Here is a 22617-nt window from a genome sequence, read left to right as displayed (position 1 = left end):
ATGTTTGAGTCTGACTCATGGGCAGTGGCCAATGACCTGGCCATATGGTCAGCTAGAAGGGTAATAAAAACCTGGCTTATTAGCAGGATGCCCATATGGGACACAGCCCTAGGAAAATTTGAGCAATGCATTAAAGTAGGACATGTTGCCCATCAGAACTCCCTTCCAGGTTCAGAAGGTGATTGGAATCAACAAGCAGATATTTCTTTGTGCTCTGTTGATATGACCACCCTGGTTCTTGAAATGAGTGGATATGAGGGTACCAGAGCATTGCAGAGATGGACTCAATCTGGACAAGTCCTCTTGCATCCTCTGAGGCACGCAGCACCAATCAGAGCTGCCCTATCTGTCAAAAGAGAGGCAGAGACTGCTGATGACTATGTGACAATTTCCTGGTGGGAAGGCCCTGATCATAGCTGGCAAGTGAGACTGATGCTGGTATCCCTGGGGGGGCTACAGTGACACTAGACTGGACTTTGCTTACTCAGTGGTAGATGTGAATGCTAAGAATACTATGAAAGACCTGGAACAGAAGATATTGCATCAGTTTAGATGGCTGACTGTCATTTCTTTAGACTAAGAAATACAATTTACAGCCTATAATATCCAACAATGGACAGAGAGATATCCTTCTCAGAATACTAGTTTGACAGAGAACTGAAACGGGCAACTAAAACATTGGTTGTCTAGAACAGGGGGAAATAAAGGCACAAAGGGCTGACTTGAACACACCCGTGTGTGTGCTTACACTCAAAATGAGAAAGACTAAAGTAGTGTCCCTACTAGATGGATTTCTCTGTTTTTCTGGTGGATCTGAGGGGTGGGGTGGGGAAGGATGCTAGTATTCATTCTTCTTCACATTATCTCAACTTTTTTTTTCCCTCCTACATGATGCAGTGGTCACAGGACCAGGGCTACAACTAGAGCTGAAAACAAGGATAATACCTAAGCAAAACCTGAAACTGTTTCTGATCTTCATGTCAGAATTCCTAAGGGCCTGGTGGGGCAGGATGTGCCTTCACCCCCTCTGACAAAATTGGGACTAACAATGAAAGCATCTGTATTGCCTGGTGGTTGGTAAAGACAGCCCACTAGTTCTGTACCCTATGTAACTTCATCTGAATAGAAGTGGACTGAGGGGGACACACTTGCTAGACTAGTATTACTGCCTGCAATCTAGACCAGCACAGTGACTGAACCTACTATCGCTTCCAAAGGTGAAAGAGTTTGGGTATAATTGGAGAGAAGGAGGAATGGTTGTAGCTAACAGTAAGGTAATGAATGAATGAGTTATGTGATATGGAAAATCCAATATTACATTAACCCCTCAAAAGAGGCTCAGAACAGGAAGTGATAATTGTCTCTTGGCTTAATTCTATCAGATGCCTGAAAGGGTGAAGCCATATGCTTGCTGGGACCACTCTTTCTTTTGAAACCTGAGTGGCCTTGCCTCAGGAGACAATCTTATACAGCATGATGATGGACTGGAATGATTATTGCTTAGGACTCTAGTAATATGTCAGTATCTTTGGACTTATGTATCATTTTTCTGTAAGGGGTCTGTGGCCAGAGACCAGGGGGTGATGGGCTGTGAGGGAATAGAAAATATATATGTTGGTCTTTGCTCCTTGTTCCTGGCACAGAATGCCTAAAACCCTTGTCATTCCCGAAATGCTAAGAGCACTAGGACCATCTTTTGTTCTAAAGAGGAGACTCTGAGTGGGCTCCTGGATGACTGCTAGTTGGAGGCTGGTCACGAGAAAGTCCAAGCCATGATTAAAAGCTTGGAATTTTCAGTGCCATCTCCCATCCCATCAGAGAGGGGAGAGGGCTGAAAATGGAGTTACTGATTGATCATGCCTACTCTATGAAGCCTCCATAAAATTCCAAAAGTATTTGGAGTTTGGAGATCTTCCAGGTTGGCAAATATATCCACACCAGGAGGATGATATACCCCAACTCCACCAGGATAGAAGCTCCTGCACCAGGGAACCTCCTTGCACTATGCATCTCTTTATCTGGCTGTTCATCCAGATCTTTTATCATATCCTTTAATAAATTATTGTAAGTAAGTGCTGCCCTGAGTTCTGTGAGCCACTCTAGCAAATTAATCCAATCTGACAGGAGGATCATTGGAACTTCCAACCCATAGCCAGAGGGTCAGATGTTCAGGTGGTAACAGGCTGGAGACTGGCATTTGAAGGAGATGGAGGCACTCTTGTAGTACTGAAATTTTAAACTGTGAATTAAATTGTAGGGCACCCAGTTGGTGTCAGAGACTGAATTTCTTGGTGTGGAGAAAAACCTCCACAAACTTGGTGACCAGAAGTGAAGTGTTTGTGTGAGACTCACAGGAAAGAGGTACCAAGGAGTAAACTGAGCTTTCCCATTACAAGTGCCTCCTAAACTAAGTGCCGGGCAAAAATAAGGTGTATTTTTATTGTTTCACATGTGAGCTAGTTTTCCTTATCTTATGCGAGTTGTCACCTAAGTCTCTTCCTACCTGTAGTTACTGCACCATTTTTCTCCAGTCCTGATGCAGGGGACACGCCAGCGGGTGACTTGACCTCAGGGCAGCCCCCAGTCCCCGCCAAGCGTTCCTCCGGGACCTGCAGGATGGGAAAACTGCACCAGGAGCATTTGAGGAAGCCTGGATCCCTGACCCACAGACTCAGGTTTTTCAACAGCAACGACACTGGCTGGAGCCCTTCTTGTGCTGGAAGTTTTCCGAGGAGGCAGTATCTAGTTCACTGTGTGCTTGTGGCCACGATGAGGGGTGCGCGTTCGGGCCTTGCCCGCTACCTCCAGGGGCGTGCGTGAGACTGACTGGGCGGTGGTTGACACACCTCAGTTCTTTGGTTACAGGCCAGGGAATACAGTGAGGAGCTGGTATGTTTCAAGGGTAATTTTTGAGAATCCAGTTAGCAGTAAGTTTCCGTAGTGTAGTGGTTATCACGTTCGCCTCACACGCGAAAGGTCCCCGGTTCGAAACCGGGCGGAAACAGCAATTGTGCTTTTTCTGCTGGTTGGGCGCTGACATCCATCCCCCAGGTAGTTGCTGATTTGGCTTTGCCAGAACTGTGAGATGTGTTCAGCGGGAACGTTTGCAGCCATTCGGCCGGTTCAGTTTTTGTTACGTTTTCTGACACTGGAAAGGGAAAGCACTCTTGGCTGCTCAATGAATGAAGTCATGGTTCTGATCTGGATCAGGTCAGACCCTTTTTCAAGCTCTGCTCAGGCTCCAGCCTCTTCAGGTAAGACTGAGACAGGCCATCTCCTGCAGTTAATTTGCAAACCTGTATCAAGACCTAATCCTGTGCCTGACAGTATCTCGTTGATGGCGGGTATCTTTACCCTATAGTCCAGAGGAATGAACAGAACATAGTTGCGGAGCCAGTGTCACAAGTCACTCTCCTCTATCACCCCACCAAACCTGTCTTTACTCCTACTTTTCTCAACCTAAGTTGCCCTCATGAATTCAGTCCTCAATTGGCAGTTATGGAGATTCTTCATTGCTCCTTCCTCTGAGTTTCCCCACAGGGAATCCTAAAGCCCTTGGTTCTAAGCCAGGTGGAAACCATGTATATTTTCTTTTAATTAAACGTTATTTTCACAATCCCTCACGCCCCGCCACGCCATGGGCAGTTTGCACTGACACTTCTCCAAAGAAGACAGACGGCAAATAATCACATTTAAAGATGTTCCACATCATTAATCATTAGGGAAATGCAAATTTAAAACACAATGAGATATCACTACGCACGTATTAGAACACCTACCATACCAGATTGTCCAGGATGTGCAGGAACTGGAACACTCATATACTACTGGGAGGAACGTAAAATGTTACATCCACTTTGGAACACAGTTTAGAAGTTTCTTTGAAAGTTAAACTACTATAATATGACTTAGCCATTCTAATCCTAGATATTTCCAAGAGAAAATTGAGTGTATGCCCATTGAAAGACTTGTACATGAATGTTCATAGTAGCTTTATTTGTATAACCTAACGCTGGAAACAACCCAAAGGCCACTCAACAGGTGAAGATAAATTATGATTACATTCATACAATTCTGGGCAAAAGAAGTCCAATCAGAAAAAGAGTGTTATATGACTCTATTTATATAAAATTGTAGAAGACGAAATGATAATGACAGAAAGCCGATCAGTGATTACTTGGTAGGGGGAAGGAGAACGGCAGGCAATAAGGATTAGAAAGGGAAAATTGGGAGGACAATGGATATGTTCACTATCTTAACAGTGGCAGGGCTGCATTATGACTTTCATTGGCCCTAGACACTTTGACCTTTAATGCAACCCTTCATAAAAAATAATTGTTAAATACTAAAATTTTTTAAATTAAAAATTTATATTTATTAATATAGTTTGTTTATATTAAATATAATATATAATTGAATATATAGAATATATGATTACATACTGTATAATTTAAATATATAATTTGTTAATAGAATATTTTACAGCTGCATTGGTATAAAGATGAATGTATTAATATTATATAAAATGTGTAAAATTTTATTTTATTTTGAATTTAAAACAATTTTTTTAAACATTAAAGCATTTTGAATTGAAAATAAAACATTTTTTTATGTGTGCCTAATGGGCAAGTTGGCTCTTCCATTTGAGGATGATTTCACAGATGTATACATGTGTCAAAACTTAGTAAATTATACATTTTAAATATGTACAATTTACTGTATGCCAATTATGCCTTAATACAGCTGTTAAAAATTATTTTAGTATTTCTCAGAAAAAAAATAAACACGTTTGAAGTCTGTTCTGGATACTCACATAAATACATATTTTTAAGTTTCTTATTAAAATTTGAAACTAAAAGTATGAAACTAAAATATTCAGACTGAATAATTTTGGGGTGGCCCTCAGGTATAGTATTAATCTCAATTCATTGTCCTTTATCCACATGGATGGGTGCAAGACTCTTGCTTTATTTATTTTTGTCTTAGTTTATTATTTTCTTTTATCCTTATTCCATACTTCCACCCCCTCTCTAATATGTTTGATTTATATTTTGAATTTGTATGTATCCTTGTAGACTGTGTAGCTGTTTTTTGTGTAATTGTTTCCTAATTCTTCATGTAAGTTTTTCACTCAGCACTGTGACTTTATGGTCTAACCATGTCACTGTGTGCACATTTAGTCCTTAGTTTCTAACTGCTGTAAATAACTTCATAGTGGGCACCACTCATTTTACTTTTCTTTCCTCCATGATGAATACTAGGTTGTCACCCACTATGAGCTATGACAAACAAAGCCATCATACATTTCTTTATTAAACAAATATTTACAGAGTACCTACTAAGTGCCAGGTACTGTTCTAACATCTAGGGATTCATTAATGACAAATAGAAGCAAAAACAAATCCCTGCCTGCATGGAGTTTACATTCCAGTGGGTGAGACAGATGGTAACAAGATAAAATATATAGTAAGTTTGATGATAATAAGTACTAAAGAGAAATAAAGAGAGCAGCAGGATATTAAATGTGTGGGATGTGTGTGTGAAATTTGAGATAGTGTGGCCAAGGAAGAGCCCCTGAGAAAATAACTGAGTTAAAACCTGAAAGAAGTGAGAGAACTAGCCATGTAGATATCCGGAGAACAAGCTTCCAGGCTGTGGGGCAGCAAGTGCAAAGGTCCTGCAACAGGAGCTAGCTGTTATAGTCCAGAAATGGCAAGAAGACCAGTGTACCTGGATCAGAATGAGCTAGGAGGAGGTAAAGTGCCTTGTGGGACATTGTAAAGAATTTCATTTTCACTGCATGAAATGGGAGTCTGGGAAATGCATTTCCCTGCAATGCAGAATAGGGCAGAGAATGAATCTAAGGGCAAAAATGCAAATAACCAGCACAACATGGAGCCCATTGATGGTATGGAAGAGAGAAAATACAGCCAAATAGCAACAGGGAAGGAATAACTATAGCTCCCATGATGGCCCTGTCTTCTTCTCTCTTTCTTTTTTTTTTTAATTAAGGCAGGACTTACTTCTTTTTTAGAGGGGGAGGGAAGGTATTAGGTTTATTTATTTGGTGAAGGTACTGGGGATTGAACCCAGGACCTGGAGCATGGTAGGAATGTACCCTACCACTGAGCTACACCTTCCCCTTCTTCTCTAGCTTGAGCCCAAAGTGGTTGATTCCTCTCCCTCACCCTGACCTTGTCCCAGACCAACTACTCTAGCACTCCTAGGTTACCCATCCACTAGCTCCTTTCTGAGTAGATGCCAGTAACCTAGGCAGTGGGGAGGAAGGGCATGGGCAAATTCCTCAGAACTCTGTGACCTTGAAAAGAGTTTATTCCAGTTGGTCAGAGTAATTCAGGGTTTTATGGAGAGCACAAAGAAATAGGGTGATAGGCCCGCCCCACCCAGACTGGCCAGGATCTTCCAGTCTGATCTTCAATGGGACACAAAAGGGAAATCCAGGGGCAGGGAAATAGGCCTTGTTTACAAGAGCAAGACCATGGCTTTCCACAGAGGTTGTGAGGTAAATTTCAGTAAGCATTGGCCCTGAGCTTAGTCAGCGTTTCCCTAAGGTGTTCTTATCACCGTACTCCCTTCCTTGCTGTCATGCAGAGCCCAGGCTGCTGTCATCCCAGGTCTGAGGAATGTATGATGAGCCTTCTGAAGAATTTCAGGATAGAATCAGAGACTTGCTTAAGAAATTAAAAAAAAAAAAAGAAAGAAAAAGGTGGGGGAAGAAGAAAGAAAGAAAAAAAAAAGGCTGGGTCACCTGCACTTTGGGCCTGAAACAAGTAGTCTGCACAACTATTTCCTATTTGGAGAGGCCCCCCCGGGGATTTCCCATTGATCCAAAAGCATCCTTGGCTTTCAAAGAGGCCTCTGCACAGGCCAGTAATTCGACCCAGGCTTAGGGACTCAGGTGAGAGCTACACACACTGCTGGGGAAACAGGGTCCATCCAGCTGAGTCAGGAATCTCAGCCATCACCATTTTGCCGAACTTCAGTAAGAATACTGAACAAACTTTCCCCTTTGTTTGGAAAGTAACAGCCAATGTGTGGCAAGGACTGGAAAGGCATCTATAATTCCCATGGTTGGGCCATCTGCCTACACTGGCTAAAAACTGGAAGTGCTTTAGACCCCAGCCGTAGTAGGAGTTTTTAATCATTTTTCATCTTGCATAGCATTCTGCTTTTGGACTTGTTCAAAGACTTCAAGATACATTAATTGAAAAGGACTCAGGTGCAGAGCACTGTGTAAAATATGTAATATTTGGGTAAGGAGAAACGGAGGAAATATATTTATGCACATATAGATATGTGTATACATGTTAAGATTATCTAGGAAAGGCAGACAAGAAGCTGTAACCATGCTTGCTTGTGAGAAAAGTAATGGGACATTGAGGGTAGGGCCGGAAAGGAAACTTAATTCTCCTTGTATACACTTTGTCAAAAGTTCAGAAACAGCAGAAGTAAAACCAATGAATTACCAAAGTAGTAATTAGTAAAAGTTTATTGTGCACACACCAAAAAGACAGTTTACACACCAGAAGCTCTCAAATGAAAACATGGAGGAAGTCTCAGGGGTATACAATCATTCCTCCATATCCGAGGGGGATTGGTTCCTGGCCTCCCTCAAGGACCAAAATCCTTGAATGCTCAAGTCCCTTATATAAAATGGTGTAGTATTTGCATCTAACCTACCCCCATTCTTCTGTATACTTTACACCATCTCTAGATTACTTATAGTATCTAAAACAATGTAAATGATTTGTAAATAGTAGTAAATAAAATGTAAATGCCATGTAAATAGCTGCTGGTTTGTGGCAAATTCAAGTTTTGCTTTATGGAATTTTCCAGAATTTTTTTCACCAAATATTTTGATCTTTGGTTAGTTTAGTCCAAGAATACAAAACCCATGGATACGCAAATAAGCAGCTTATATTAGTGAGGAGTCAGTGACTATTCTTAACAGTGATTGGCTACAACATTAGAATTTTCTTAAATGACAGGCAATTGGTTAGTGGTTACCTCATACCAATTTTGGGGAACAGTTTAAGTTTTGTTTATGACTTCCAGAGGCATAAGCCAGAAGTGACCCAGGTCAAGTTACTCTCCCTGGTCTTGCAAAATAAGCTAAATTAAGCTTTGCTTGCATAATTAAACTGATTTTGCCTGCTCAGGGAATTTTCAAGCCAGTCTTCATTTGTTTTTGCTTTTTTGTAATTTCCTCTTTTTTTCCAATTCCTTTTATTGAGGTATAATTGATATAGAGCACTGTGTAAGTTTAAGGTGTACACCATAATAATGTGACTTATTATATACATCATGAAATGATTACCACAGTAAGTTTAGTGAATATCCATCCTCTCACGTAGATACAAAATAAGAGAAGATTTAAAAAAAAATTTCCTTTGTGATAAGAATTCTTAGGATTTACTTGACTATAACATAGAGCAGTGTTAATTATATTTATTATATTGTACATTATATCCCTCATACTTATTTATCTTATGACTGGCAGTTTGTAGTTTTGACTACCCTTATCCAGTTTTCCCTCTTCCCAGCCCCTACCTCTGGTAACCACAAATCTAACCTTTTTCTATGAAGTTTTTTTTTTTTTTTTGAGGGGGAGGCAATTAGGTTTATTTATTTATTTATTTTAATGGAGGTACCAGGGATTGAACCCAGAACCTCATGCATGCTAAGCATGCACTCTACCACTGAGCTATACCCTCCCCTTTCTGTGAGTGTATTTTTTAAGTATAATTGACCTACAACACTATGTTAGTTCCAGATGCACAACATAGTGACTCAACAGTTCTATACATTTCAAAATGATCACCAGGATAAGTCTATTTACCATCCGTCACCATACGAAGATATTGCATTATTATTGATTATATTCCTCACACTGTATATTTCATACCTCTGACTAATTTCCTTTGTAACTAGAAATTTGTATCTTTTAACCTCCTTCACCTATTTCTCTCCTCCTCCCACCCCCTCCCCTCTGGCAACCACCTGTTCTTTGTATTAACAACCTAATTATTGTGTCAATTTATTTTTATTACTTTTATATATTACCTATTCAAAAACTATCAAATGGTTTTTTTCCCAAATGTTTTTAAGATGAAAAAAATGTCATCAAGACTAAATAGAAATAGAGGTATGTGAGCTAACTTTAAGTGAAAATGTCAGTGCAACACAACCTGGAGGGGGCAGAAGACTTCAAGCATGGTAAAGACATTCAACATCAGGAGAAAAGAGCAGTCTAGTTAGGTAAAGGCAAGATTACAGATTTTCATCCCAAAGACAAGGAAGATACGGACTTTAAGGAAATGAGAAAAACGTGCATTTCTCCAAAATTAATTCGTCACATGACGATTTCTCCTTCTTACTCTTGGGGGCGTCCAGGCTGCAGCTAACCCTCCCTTCCTCTTTCTCCGCAAGCTCCGAGGGCCAGCAGCTGGGCAGCGCGTGAGTCACACTGAGACGCCCAGGGATCCCAGAAAGACCTGGGATTCGGGGCCCTGGGCCAGGCTCGCTGACGGTGGAGAGCCCGTTCCGGGACACGAACCCTGCACATAGGCCAATGTTGTAGGCCTAACGGTACAACCCCAGAATCCAAATCCAAGGCCGGAAGCCTGAGGCCTGGAGAAGAGGCTGGCCAGGGTTTCCCGAAGTCTGAGGAGGCCCGTTGGGCCCCTGAACCCCGCCCGCCGTCAAGCCACCGCCCGGCCCCGCCTCTCGCCCGCGCCCCGCGCCGTCCTCCTTCCCTCCTCCGCCGTCAAGCCGGCGCCCCGCCCCGCCACCGCCCAGCGCCTTTTCCTGACCCTGCCTCCCCAAGCCGTCAAGCCTGGGGACAGCCCAGTCCCCGTTCCCGTCTGGGCCCGCTAAGATCGAGAGGCTTCCCGCAAGTCAGGCCTGAGTCAGGACCGGAAGGCGGGGAAGGGTTGATCGGTTCCCGACAGTGAGAGCAACACGACACGGTTCTGGCCACACATCGGTGGGAGGGAAGTGGAGCACAAAGCAGGCAGCCTCCTTTTGGCGTCCCCAGTTCGGCCCCAGGATGTGGAAATGACTAGGTCTTGTCCTTGCTCGAGGGGAGCGGCGATCCTGTAGACCTGAACGCCTCACAGTTGTGTGCGTGTTCCAGCCGGATCTCGTTCACTCCAGCTGGTCTGTACTAGAAAAGAGTCTTAGTCTAAAGTCATAAAATTAGAGAAGAAATTTGAATTGAGGTGGGATATAGGAAGATTAAGTTTGATTTTGCTACTCAAGTTTTGGACTTGTATCTATCCATAATCTGAGTGCTTGCTGTGACTTAACACTCAAGGTGGGCCAAATGATCAATTGAGACTTTATGCCCAGCTGACTTGCTCTCCATTTCCTTTGCTCTTACCTTGGTTCAGTCTACCATCACCCCTCACCTAAACAACTGCAGAAGACTCCTTATGAGTTTCTGTGCATCTACAGTTGTCATCTTCCAGTACATTCTCCATTTATGTATCTTCAAGTTACATATTTAAACACCAAATCCTAAAGATTCCTTTAATATTAACCAAAAAAAAAATTTACCTAACTTTCTTGTTAGAGATTTTGCTATAATATATTTAGATCCCTAAAGCTAAAAAGTAAGTTAGAGACCAACTCTTTCATTTTAAGGATGAGGAAACTGAGTTTCATAGAAGCTAAACAAATTGCTCAAAGGCATACTGGTTAGTAATTGGAGTAGATGGAACATGACTTCCTAATCTAGTGATCTCTTTACCTTTCAAGGGAAGAGGGAAAGCATATAATAATAATAATAATAATAATAATAATAATAATAATAATAATAATAATAATAATAATAATAATAATACCTTACGTTTTTGTAACCCATATTTATACTTAAAAAAATCTGATTTTATCTTTGCAAAACCCTGTGAAGTAACAGAATAGATGTCATTATCCTTCATTTGTAAAATTAAGACAATGAAATACTGAAAGGCTTGGTGACTTGTCCAAGGCCATACCTAGTTATTAATAGAACTGTACCTAAGAATAAGTCTTCAGGCTACTCTTTCAAGGTTTTAAGCTTTTTTTCTTTTTTAAAAAATATTTTTATTACAAAAGAAATGTGTGCTTGTTGTAACCAATCACAACAGAAATGTACAATGAAACTTTCTTAAGCAAGAATGACAAAACAAATGGAGAAGCCATGAAGGAAAAGACATATTTAACTATCTTTTAAAAGATACCATAAATAAAGTAGAAAAACTAGAAACATGCTCCGAGAAATAATTTCAACACATATGGCTGATAAAGTGTATCTCTAATACGCAAAGAATGCCTACAAATTGATAAGAAAAAGAAATACACCAACAGAAAAGTGAGCCAAAGATATGAATAGGCAATTAATTAAAAAAAGGAATTCACTGTAGCCAATAAACATATGAAAAGATGTTGGTAGTCAAGAAACCAAAAATTAAAATAATAGTAATATATCACTTTCACTCATCAGATTGATAAAAAGAAAAAAGAGTAATAGTATTCAGGGACTAAAAGGATGGGAGAAAATGGCACTTTTGTATCTTGCTGGTGGGAATATAAATTACTGTATATTTTAAAAAGTAACCTGGCAGTATATACTAAAGATAAAAATACATGTTCACTTTTATCCAGCAACTCCACTTTTAAGCATACTGAAAAAAAAAAATCAGACAGAAGGCCAAATGTATAAAATGTACAAAGATGTCTGTTATAATATTATGGTAGCAAAAAAGTGGAAATATTTTGAATGCCCATCAACAGGGTAATGACTGAATAAATGTCTCCACTATGGGATGTTAGGCAGGTATTTAAAAGAATGAGATAAATTTATACATACTTTGTGGTTCTGTTTTCTCCAGTATTTGTGTTTCCTTTTGGCTATTGAGCCTCTGAACCTACTTCCTCTGTTTGAGGAATCCCCATTCAACCACCACTGCCTCTGCCTTAAAAGATACCCTTCCTCCCACCATAAAATGCCGGCTATTCACTTTTCTAGCCTCCATTACAGCTGGAAAATCTGCAGATCAGATGCACCAGTCTTGAATTGGAAACAAGTGAGGGGAAGAAGCAGGGAAGGCAGTGACTGCAGCCCAGTGAGGGGCATGGCAACAGGGGCAACAGCTTCAGCCAGTTTCTAGAGGTGGTAGTCAGGGTGACTCTAATAGCAGCACCCTATGTCCAGAATGCGGGACTGGCTACATATTTGTGGGGTCTCTGATACCTGAATGATATATTAAATAAAAAAGGCAAGTTGCAGAGTAATGTGTATAGTACAAGAAAACATACTAGAAGGATACATAGCAAGTACTTAAGATTATTTAGTGCCAGAAAGAGTTCCCTGACATAATTTCTCCTCCAACTCCTACAGTAATGTAATTTTCAGTGGGGCATATAGCCTCTTAAAATAAAAATTATGTATTTCATAGCCTGCTATGTTTTCAGCTAGGTCGGCCAGTGACTCAGTTCAGGCCAATGAGACAAAAATGGAAATATGTTTGTGTGATAGCTTCCAGGATCATTCCTCTGAAGGCAAAATTTGAGAGTGGTTTAAGGCAATGTGTTCTCAGAGAAGAGGTATGAATGACGGTTGAGTGGCTTATGCATGTAAAAAGGAGAGACAGAGAGCTCCAGAAAGAGGTGTTCCCCCTGGTACTTGTTAAAATGAAATATGAGAACTTACCCTAGCATCATTCATCAGTACACAGTTTCATTACTTCTTGGCAGTCTTCAGTAAGGTTCATATTACACGGTACTTTATTTTTCTTCAATTTTTTCTTATTGTGGTAAAACACACGACATAAAAGTTACTTAACCCTTTTTAAGTGCACAATTCATTTTTAAGTACATTCATATTGTTGTGCAGCCATCACCATTATCCATTTCCGGAATTCTTTTCATCTTGTAAAACTGAAACTCTGTACTTACTAAACAATAACTCCTCATTCCCCCTCTTCCCCGGTAGAATGGCAACCATCATTCTACTTTCTGCCTCTTTGATGTCTGACTACTCTAAGTACCTCATATAATTGGAATCATTCATTATTTGTCTCTTTATGACAGGCTTATTTCATTTAACATAATGTCTTCAAGTTTCATCCAATGTGTCATATGTCACAATGTAGCACATGTCAGAATTTCATGCTTTTTTAAGGCTGAAAGTATTTCATTGTATAAGGTTCACGTTACTTTTTGTTACATTAAGAACTATGGCCTTTAGCAACATGTTTCTTGTATTTTGCACACAGGAAGAGTCACCACTCCTAGTTAGGCCAAATTTTTCCCTCCGGGATTTCAGTGTGTCTGGAAATTCACCTTTTAAAGGGAGGAAGTGAAGACAGAACAAAGAAAGGTGTGGGAATTGGCTGAAATAATTCTTCGAATGAGTAATTTCCTGGACAGTATTCTCAAGCTAGATATGTAGATGGGCAGGCCCCCAGACCTGAATTAAGGAGTTCGATTTTTTATAGGACCAGAAAATGAACTTAGGAAACTAGACTGTTTTTGGTGTTCTTTTCTTTTTGTATTCTTATTCAAAACTGAAAGGAGATTGGAGATGTATGCTGAGGTGGCAACCCTTAACTGTTCTCTACGAGGGAGAGACCACAGTGTGACAAGGAGTGGGGAAGAGTGATAAACTTTTAGAAACTGGAGTAGACGTTAGGAGAGGATCTACTCTAAATGAGTTTCCTCTGAGTAGTTTCCACTATGTGAGGTCAGATGAGACCCAGGGTAGCCCAGCACACAAGGACCCTCCCATCATACCTACAGAGGCCACTTTCAGTGTGGGCTCATCTCTAACTCTCCTCTCCCTGCCAGGAACTGAAGAGACTGTGCCAGTACCTTTCCCCACCGTCAGTTTTCTGAGAAGGCAGCTTTCACGCATCTGACCTCAATGGTCTGTGGGACTCTGGGGGAGTCCTGAGGGGTGGGAGATGCCTGGAGTTCACCCTGTCACACCTTATCTGGCTCAAGAGAATCACTCTTCATCTCCTACTCATCACTATTTCTCACTCGGGTTTCTCCCTAAAGCAACGCCTTGGGGGGAGCTATTTCACTGAGTACACAGTGACACTGGTATATTAATCACCTCTTGTTGGGCAGAGGTGGTGGCAATCCTCCAATAGGAAGCTGAAGTTCCTTCCCCACTCTGAGCTGAGTGACCAAAATTTTCTTGGCTCTTAGAGCCTCTCATGTCTCTCATCTCCCCACTTCCTTTTAAACTTGACTGTGTCCCTGACACTTGGCTATCCCATTGCTTAATATCTTCCATCACCCTCCTCCTCATGACTCTGATACTTATGTAATTTAAGGGTTTGGCAGCAGGAGACAATGGGCAAAAGATTTCTTCCTTTGCAGTGTAGGGAATGGGGGACTTGTTGTAAAACTAATGTCCACTAGAGGGAGACTTAGTCTTAAGAAAGAAAACTGGATATGAAATTTGTCATGTTGAGAGGAAGCAGAAATATTAACTCGTTTATATACAGCTTTTGTATTTAGCTAACTAACTCTTTAAAAGAAAAAAAACTTCTTTGTTTTTAAAATAATGAGAATTTGTTTTCTTACTTTAGGAATTACTTTTGTTTTTAACTTAATTTTTATAATTTTGTACAATATTTATACAGTTCTAAAATCAATTTTGCAAAACAGGGTATATTCAAAGTTTATCTTCTACTCCTGTCCTCTCCACCTTATCTCTTCTATCTCCCTAAAGGTAATCACTAATTATACCATTTATTTTTCCATCATTTTTCTATTAGAAACACATATTTATATCTACTTTTTTATGTAAACGATAGCACAGTATTCACATGTCCTACACCATGCTTTATTCACTTAAAAGTATTTCTTGGTGATCACTCCATAGCAGCATCTTCCTTGTTGCTTTTTACAGCTGCATAATATTACATTGTGTGGCAGTATCATAGTATTCTACTGACAGATATGTGGGTTGTTTCCATTCTGTAGCTATTACAAATAATGCTGCATTTAATAGTGCACACTTCTTATTTTTGCCAGAGTATTTTCAGGATAGATTGCTAGAAGTAGGATTACTTAATCAAAAGGCATGATACTGCGGTAGGTATAGCTCAGTGGTGGAGTGTATGCTTAGCATGCACAAGGTCCTGGGTTCCATCTCCAGTACCTCCATTGAATAAATAAATGGAAAAGGCACTGATAATTGTGCTAGCTAGATACTGCCAAATTGTCCACCGCGAGGGTTGTGACATTTTACATTTCCACACCCAACATATTAGAATGCTTGTTTCCTCATAGGCTGACCAACAGAGTATGTTATCAAAGTTTTGGATTTTTGCAGTCTTATGGGTAAGAAATAGTATCTCTGTGTAGTTTTAATTTCCATTTTTAAAAATTATGAGCAATGTTGAACATCTTTTCATATGGTTAACAGTAATTTGTATTTCTTTCCCTGTGATATGCCTGATTATGTATCTCTAACCCAGTTTTCTACAGGGTTATTAGTCTTCTGTATTTTTAGAACTTCTTTAAAAATCAAAGATATTAACTCTTTATAATATTATTTATAACTTATTTGTCCCAGTTGTCTTTTTACTTTTTGTTGTTGTTGTTGTTATTGTTATGTATTAAAACTTATCAATGCATCTGTGGAGATAAGCACACATTTTTTTTTCACCTTGATATGATGAACTATATTAATGGATTTCCTAATTTGACTATCCATTTCTACATCCATGGAGTACTTTCCACTTGGTCTTAATACAATTTTTTTAATGTACTGTTGGATTCTGCTTACTTATGTTTTATATAAGATTTCTGCATCAATATTAATAAGTGAAATTGATCTGCAGTGTTTTTGTTTAGACTTTGTCATGGTTCCAAAATTCAGGTTTGGGAATCAATGTTATTCTTACTTCATAAAATGAATTTGGGAATTTTTCTTCTTTTGCTATGCTGTAAAATACTTTAAGAAACTTATCTTCTTAAACTTTAAATTTTAATAATATCCTCTGTGAAACTATCTGGGCCTGTTTGGTTTTGTGGGGGAACTCTAGTTTTCTAGTTTCTTTTATGTTTAAATGATTTGTTTAGACTCTGTCTCCACAAGGATCAATTCTGTTAAATTGTGCTTTTACACAAAATTATACATTAAATGTAGATTTTCAAACATATTTACAAAGAGTATTTTTTAAATTTCCTCTTCTTCTTTGTCTCTTCCTAATTACATGTATTTGTGCTGTCTTCTTTTCTTGAGTAGTTTAGCTAAGAATTTACCAATTTAATTTTTTCAGTTTTTGATTTTAGTATAACTTTTTGTTGTTTTCAAACCCATTATTTCTGCCTTTCTTTTAACTAATTTCTTCCTTCTAATTTGGTTTACTTTTTTCCCCTAGTCTTTTGAGTCATAAAGTTCATTCATTTATTTTTACTTTTTAATTTTTATACATATAGGTATTTAATATTATAAAAGTTTCTCTGATAGCTGTTTTAACTATTTCCCATAGATTCTGGTTTTCATTATTACTATTATCAATTTGTTCTACATTTCTCCTTTGGCCCAGATGTGGTTAACAACATATTTTTAAATTTTTCATTTGGAAATTTGAATTTGAGATTTTCCTGTGGCCTAAGACGTGAATGTGCCACATTTTTGTGATTTTTGTGAATCTTTTATATGCATTTGGAAAAAGAAGCATATTCTCTATTATCAAGGTTCAGAGTTTAATATATATTAAATCTTTCCTATTTATTATGTTGTTTAGGTTGTCTGTACCTGGGCTAATTTCCTATTCACTTCATCTTTCTAGATCTGAGAGATTGGTTAAAGTCTCCTATTATCAGTGTGCTTCTATTTTTCTCCATATTAAATGTAATTCTTTCTCTTTTTTAAATTGTGCTAAAAACTTCTCTCTTCTAAACCTCTTAAGTCAGAATTCTACTTTCTTGGCTAATTAAAATTGCAACCCCTGCTTAAAGAAAAAAAATCTGGTACATTTTTGTTTTAGTCATTTATTTTTAGCCTTCCTGAATCTCTTCATTTTAGATGTTTCTTTTATAAGCATAGTGTTGAAATTTACTTTTTTAGTCAATGTGAAAATCATTTCTTTTTAACAGATGTGATAAGCCCATTTATGTATTTATGTAATAAATATATTTAATCTTAGATCTGTTTTATATATTTTTATATATTTAAGTCTCTCATCATGTGATCTATTTCATTTGGTTCCTCCTCTCTGCCACCCTCCTTTTTAAAAAGACATACCTTCTAAGGGACAAGGGACTGATAATCATCCCTTACAATGCTCTCCTGGTTCTCAATTATCTATTTCTTTGGACAGATTTCATAATTCAGGAAGCACAGTTCCATTTTCTCCCTAATTCTGACAACCCAGTAGATAGGTATGCTAATGCCATTTTAGATAAGTCTCAAAGAGGTTGTCCAAATATTAGGTATGTGTCCCGCCACCACCACTTCATTCTCCAAATCTGGTGCTTTCCACACTATGTCTTTCTCTCATCATGCCTGCTCAATCCTGCATCACCAGCAATTCATTCCACCTCAGAAAAGCCAGGAGTCATTTAAGGACCAAGGATATGTTTTTCTTTGGGGGAACAAATCTGAGTTAGTGGCTATTCAAAATATCTTTGCTTTGTTATTCTGAGAAAATGTAGTGGACCCTGTAAACTGGGTCTCAGCAGTACTGAGTCCCTACCATGCTATGGCATTATCTAAACACTTTATTCACTTTACCTAATTTATCCTGTAAAGGTTCTACTATCTCTACAATACAAATGACTACAGAAACTCAGTGAAGGGACACCAACTGCTTACTGTCATACAGCTCTTATGTTCCTATGTCGAGTAGGGACTCAAATCCCAGTGTCTGGCTCTGAAGTCTGTGGTACTTAGACCACACTCTCCAATGAACAAAGCTCTTGGCGTTCCATAGTTTGTTACCATGGTTAAAGACCCCAGTCAAAGACAACCTATAAATTCTTAAGCAGGGTAAGTTATTCTAGGAAAAAGTCAGAGCCACTATTCAGCCAATTTTCTCATGTTTATTTACTCTGTTCCTCACATCTCTAAAATGAAAATGAACCCAGGTTTCAAAGGAAAAGATCAAGGGCAGTGTCAGCCAAGAAAGTGAGTAACAAGAAGGGAAAGGCAGCCCCTCCCTGTTAATTGGGAGGTAGTCCCAGAAGGTCAGCCTTCTGAGGTTGCCAAGCAACAAAGGTAAACAGCAGGAAGTGGCAGGATCATGGCCACTAACTACAGTGCCAACCAGGTAAGTACTCTTTTTCCTTCTCTTTGACTTTTAATTTTGTCTTCCCAGTAAATCCAAAATTAATTCCAACAGTTAATCAATATTTTAAGTTATAATCAGATGTTTATATTCTTGTTTTTTTGCACTAAGTCTTCAAAATCCAGTGTATTTTACATAGTTGACTTTTGAACAAGGTAGGGATTAGGGCAGTTGAAAATCTGCATATAACTTTACAGTAGGCCCTCTGTATCCAGGGTTCCACATCCACAGAGTCAATCAACCATAGATCATGTGGTACTGTAGTACATATTGAAAAAGAAATCTGTAAGTGAACCCACACAGTTCAAACCCATATTGCTCAAGGGCCAACTGTACTTACAAAGCACCTCAATATGGACTAGTCACATTTCAAGTGCTCAATAGCTGTATGTGGCTAGTGGCTCCATGTTGGACAGCATACAGATGAAACAAATGGTGAGTTACACTGAGTTAAAGTGAGTGACTCTATAGTGAGTTATAAGTCTAGCATGGTCATTCATGCCTTTGGTCTTCAACTCTGAAGAACAGTGCCTATTTACTTTCTGGGCTTGGGGACTTTGAGCCTCATAAGGATTCTCATCTCTTTCCACAGTATGAAAAAGCTTTCTCACCCAAGTATCTGCAGAACTGGTCTCTCGCCAAGCCAACAAAAGAGGTACTCCATGTTCAGTGCACCCACGAGGCCGGTTTCTGGTTCTTTATGCCGTACTCTGTGTAATTCACTGACACCTAACGTCTTTCAGCCGTCTTCAAACTCCCATACCCTCCTCTCCCTCAGCCCTTAATTCAAGCCCTTCAGATACTTCCTCTACTTTAAAAAAAAAATTTGGGGGGGGGGGGTGGGTAATTAGGTTTATTTATTTGAGTACTGGGGATTGAATCCAGGACCTCATGCATACTAAGCATGTACTCCACCACTGGAGCTATACCCTTCCCCCTCTTTTTAAAAAGGATATTGAGATCTTTTGTTTAATTAATTAATTTTGATGGGGAGGTAATTAGGTTTATTTATTTTAACGGAGGTACTGGGGATTGAACCCAGGACTTTTTGCATGCTAACTGCACACTCTACCACTAAGCTATACCCCCTCCCTTCTCCCACTTCTTCACTCCATTTTCACAAGCACTGCTCTTCCCACCTCTACCCCAGAGGATTTCTTCCCATGAAGGCTACACTCAGATTATCGCCAATGATCATGGACATCTGTTGCCTTCAGTGCCCCGTTCCAAGGTGAGATACTCATCTCCATTCTTATCAAGAACAGTAAAGAACTGAGGCATAGAAATGGGAGTACTACAGGGGAAACTTGCAATCTCCTACAGCCACTATTCAGAAAATTAAAGTTCAATCTTGTATGTTCATGTATAACTGAAAAATTGTGCTCTACACTGGAATTTGACACAACATTGTAAAATGACTATAACTCAATAAAAAATTGTTAAAAAAAAAAAGTTCAATCTAATTCACATTGTAATACAAGTGCCCTCAAACTTCCAGCCAGTTTATCCAACAGGACAGGATTGTATTTAAAGAATTCCTTAAATTGATGAATGATCTGTATAAACAAACACATTCAGGTGATATTTATGTAGTGGGTATTCTGCCAAACTTAGCCTAAGGATGCAGAATTTAAGCCAGCAGAGGTAAAGGAATGAAAAAATTAGGGAAACCTAAATGGGGGAGCGGGCAGGAAGAGTAGAGAGATTATTCAGTCTTGTTTCACTACCATGCGTTCCCAAAGGTAAAAGATGGAATTAGGACAGAGGCCTTGTCAATAGGTCAGTTACTGGGAGTGAGAAACCGTATTGAGGAACCCCATCTTTTTTCTTTTAGGCAAATCCTTGGGGATCCTTCATGGGCACATGGCAAATGCCTCTGAAGGTACCCCCTGCTCGGGTGACCCTGACCTCCCGTACAGCTGCTGGTGCTGCCTCCCTCACCAAATGGATACAGAAAAATCCTGATTTACTGAAGGCCTCCAATGGGCTGTGTCCTGAAATCTTAGGCAAGGTATCTATTTTTCCCACCTAACCTCAAATCCTATTGTCTTTGTTTCTTTGCAACCTCAAAAATGCCTATTGTTATATCACCACAACCCCAGCAGGGGGAACCTCTGACCAATTCTGCCTTATCCTGTCTGTCCTCAATCAAGTTCTGAGGCCAGAAGGGATAAGCTAAGGATCTTATTCCCACCCTCACCCCCTAACCCCACACAGTACAAAATGATCTAATCTCAAGGAGATGTTAGTGGTATCATATTTAACTTATTTGAAACCTGACCTTTGGTCCATGGTATATACAGAGAAAAAGGGATTTAGAATTTTGAGATGGACGGGGAATGATCTAGGCCTAACCAGAAACAATTGTCTCTTCTATTCCATCCCTGACAGCCACATGATTCAGACAGTCAGAAGAAACTCAGGAAGTCTATCACAAAGACTGTACAACAAGCAACAAGTCCAACCATAATCCCAAACTCCCCAGCCTCAAGTCTCAATACCCTAGATCAACTCCAAAGCTCACATCCCTCGGCAGGTCACACTCCAAGTCCCCAAACCCCAGCTAGCTCTCCTAAGAGCCCCCCTGGAAGCCCATGCATGCTAGAACACTGTGCAGGTCCTGATCTAGCCGAGGTCCAGAAATGCAAACCTGGAACTTCATAAAGGACTGGGACCACACTGAGAAAACCTGTCTAGAGACTGAGTGAATGAAGTAAGCAAGACCCTCAGTCGAAAATTATGGGTGGGTATCAAGGCAAATTCAGAAAAAATAAACATCATTTGTTGAATCTTTTACTGATTTGGACTTTATCTTCCTGCTGTAGCTGCCTTTTGTAACCCAAAACTAGGAGAAGGATTGGGGGAAACAGAGCAGGGAAAAGAACAAGACAGTGGCTTGAGGTGGAACACATTTTTACAAGGATTGAGTTAGTTATACTCCAGAAATGACCAAAAGGAGGTTGGTCTGAATCACAGCAAAAGAAACCTCAAATAACCAGTCCCTCACACCTAACCCTTCACTTTTCATCCTAAGCATGAACTATAAAGTCAGAAGTACAATCATTTGGTAGAGCATATGTATGTGTAATCGGAGAAGGTGGGGAAGAAAAGGTATAGGAAGCCAGAGAAGACATGATCCTTGTCTAAGACTTCATATCTGATGAAAGAACACACAGGGAAAACAGATTAGAGTTACAAAAGGAAAACTCAAAAAAAAGAACAAATATAATTTCAAAACAGAAGATACAGAAGTGATTGGAAGGTGGAGAAGAAAAAAAAGAGAGAGAAGAAAAACAAAGGGATATGGTAAGTAGAAAGAGCAGAATAACAAACATGATGACCACTCTGCCACTCCCCTGACCACTCTAACCCAAATTATAAAAAGACACCAAAAAAGTTCCCTATCCATTTCCCAGCTCCCAATTTGTTTATCATTATTCCCATTCTGCATCTTTCTGGCACTAGCTGTTCAATTTAATGCCCTTGCCAAACCTTTCCCAGTCCCAATGCCCAACTGTTCCCTCATGAACACGTCCCTCACTATAAGGACAAGTACAGAAGACATATGGTGTAAGCTAGAGGAAGGCTACAAAGACTTCCCAGAGCCAATCTAGCAAAAAGGAAAGAAGTGATCATCACTTAAAGCCAAAGACTACTTGGGAGCTGGGATAAAGACTGTCGAGGCAGCTAAGTAAGGTCTTCCTCTCTAAATGACACCAATTACAGTCACTTTCTTCTCTCAAACCCACAGCTAATTTAATTGGTTGGCTAACAACTCAAGAGTGACAGGCAAGATAGATCTGTCATCCCAGAGTTTCCAAAGACTATTAAAACAGCATTCTTGCCAATGGAGTCAGGGACCCAAAAGCCTGGCATATATGAATTATGAAAGTAGCAAGTTTTCTCATTAAATTATAAATGTTTGCCAGGTTTTCAACAATCTCTTCTTTCTTATCTCTACTCTTCTCTCTCCCTGAATCTACAGACTTAGCTCATAGTCCCTTGCCTGTCAGCTCTATTGGTCCACTGGATCATAATTTGCTGAGGCTTAATAATGAGTTCTCAGTGGGATTTTGAAGCCTGCAATAACCCACAAGCTCTCCACATGCTTAATTTTTCTCTTGCCCCCTCCTTTTCTGAGATGCCATGATATTAAACCCCTGGCTACTTGTATTTGATTCCCTGAAAATTTTCTCAGTGGTCCCTTGTAGGAAAAACTGTTTCCCTCCTGGGAAAGGTCAGGCTGGAGGATGTAAATGCCTGAGACTAAAGGGAGGGGGAGGATATTGGCTCCTTCCCA

The 22617-nt window shown here is 39.6% G+C and overlaps 1 protein-coding gene and 2 non-coding genes across 3 annotated transcripts; 2 read left to right on the top strand and 1 right to left on the bottom strand.

The window, feature by feature from the left end:
• CFAP126 (cilia and flagella associated protein 126) lies at window positions 1-21106 on the top strand. Its single transcript, XM_031436795.2, has 6 exons — window positions 1-47; window positions 9972-10099; window positions 18905-18972; window positions 19468-19548; window positions 20152-20328; window positions 20709-21106. The coding sequence occupies exons 1-6, from the start codon at window positions 1-3 to the stop codon at window positions 20979-20981; spliced, it is 774 nt and encodes a 257-aa protein (XP_031292655.2). The 3' UTR covers window positions 20982-21106.
• On the top strand, window positions 2932-3004 carry TRNAV-CAC (transfer RNA valine (anticodon CAC)). Its single transcript has one exon. It is a non-coding gene; the product is annotated as a tRNA-Val (tRNA).
• TRNAL-UAG (transfer RNA leucine (anticodon UAG)) lies at window positions 19335-19406 on the bottom strand. Its single transcript has one exon. It is a non-coding gene; the product is annotated as a tRNA-Leu (tRNA).
• Window positions 21107-22617: the final 1511 nt, after the last annotated feature.

Source organism: Camelus dromedarius, chromosome 23, assembly GCF_036321535.1.
Source record: "Camelus dromedarius isolate mCamDro1 chromosome 23, mCamDro1.pat, whole genome shotgun sequence".
Taxonomy (NCBI): domain Eukaryota; kingdom Metazoa; phylum Chordata; class Mammalia; order Artiodactyla; family Camelidae; genus Camelus; species Camelus dromedarius.
This window is presented reverse-complemented; position numbering and strand designations above follow the sequence as displayed.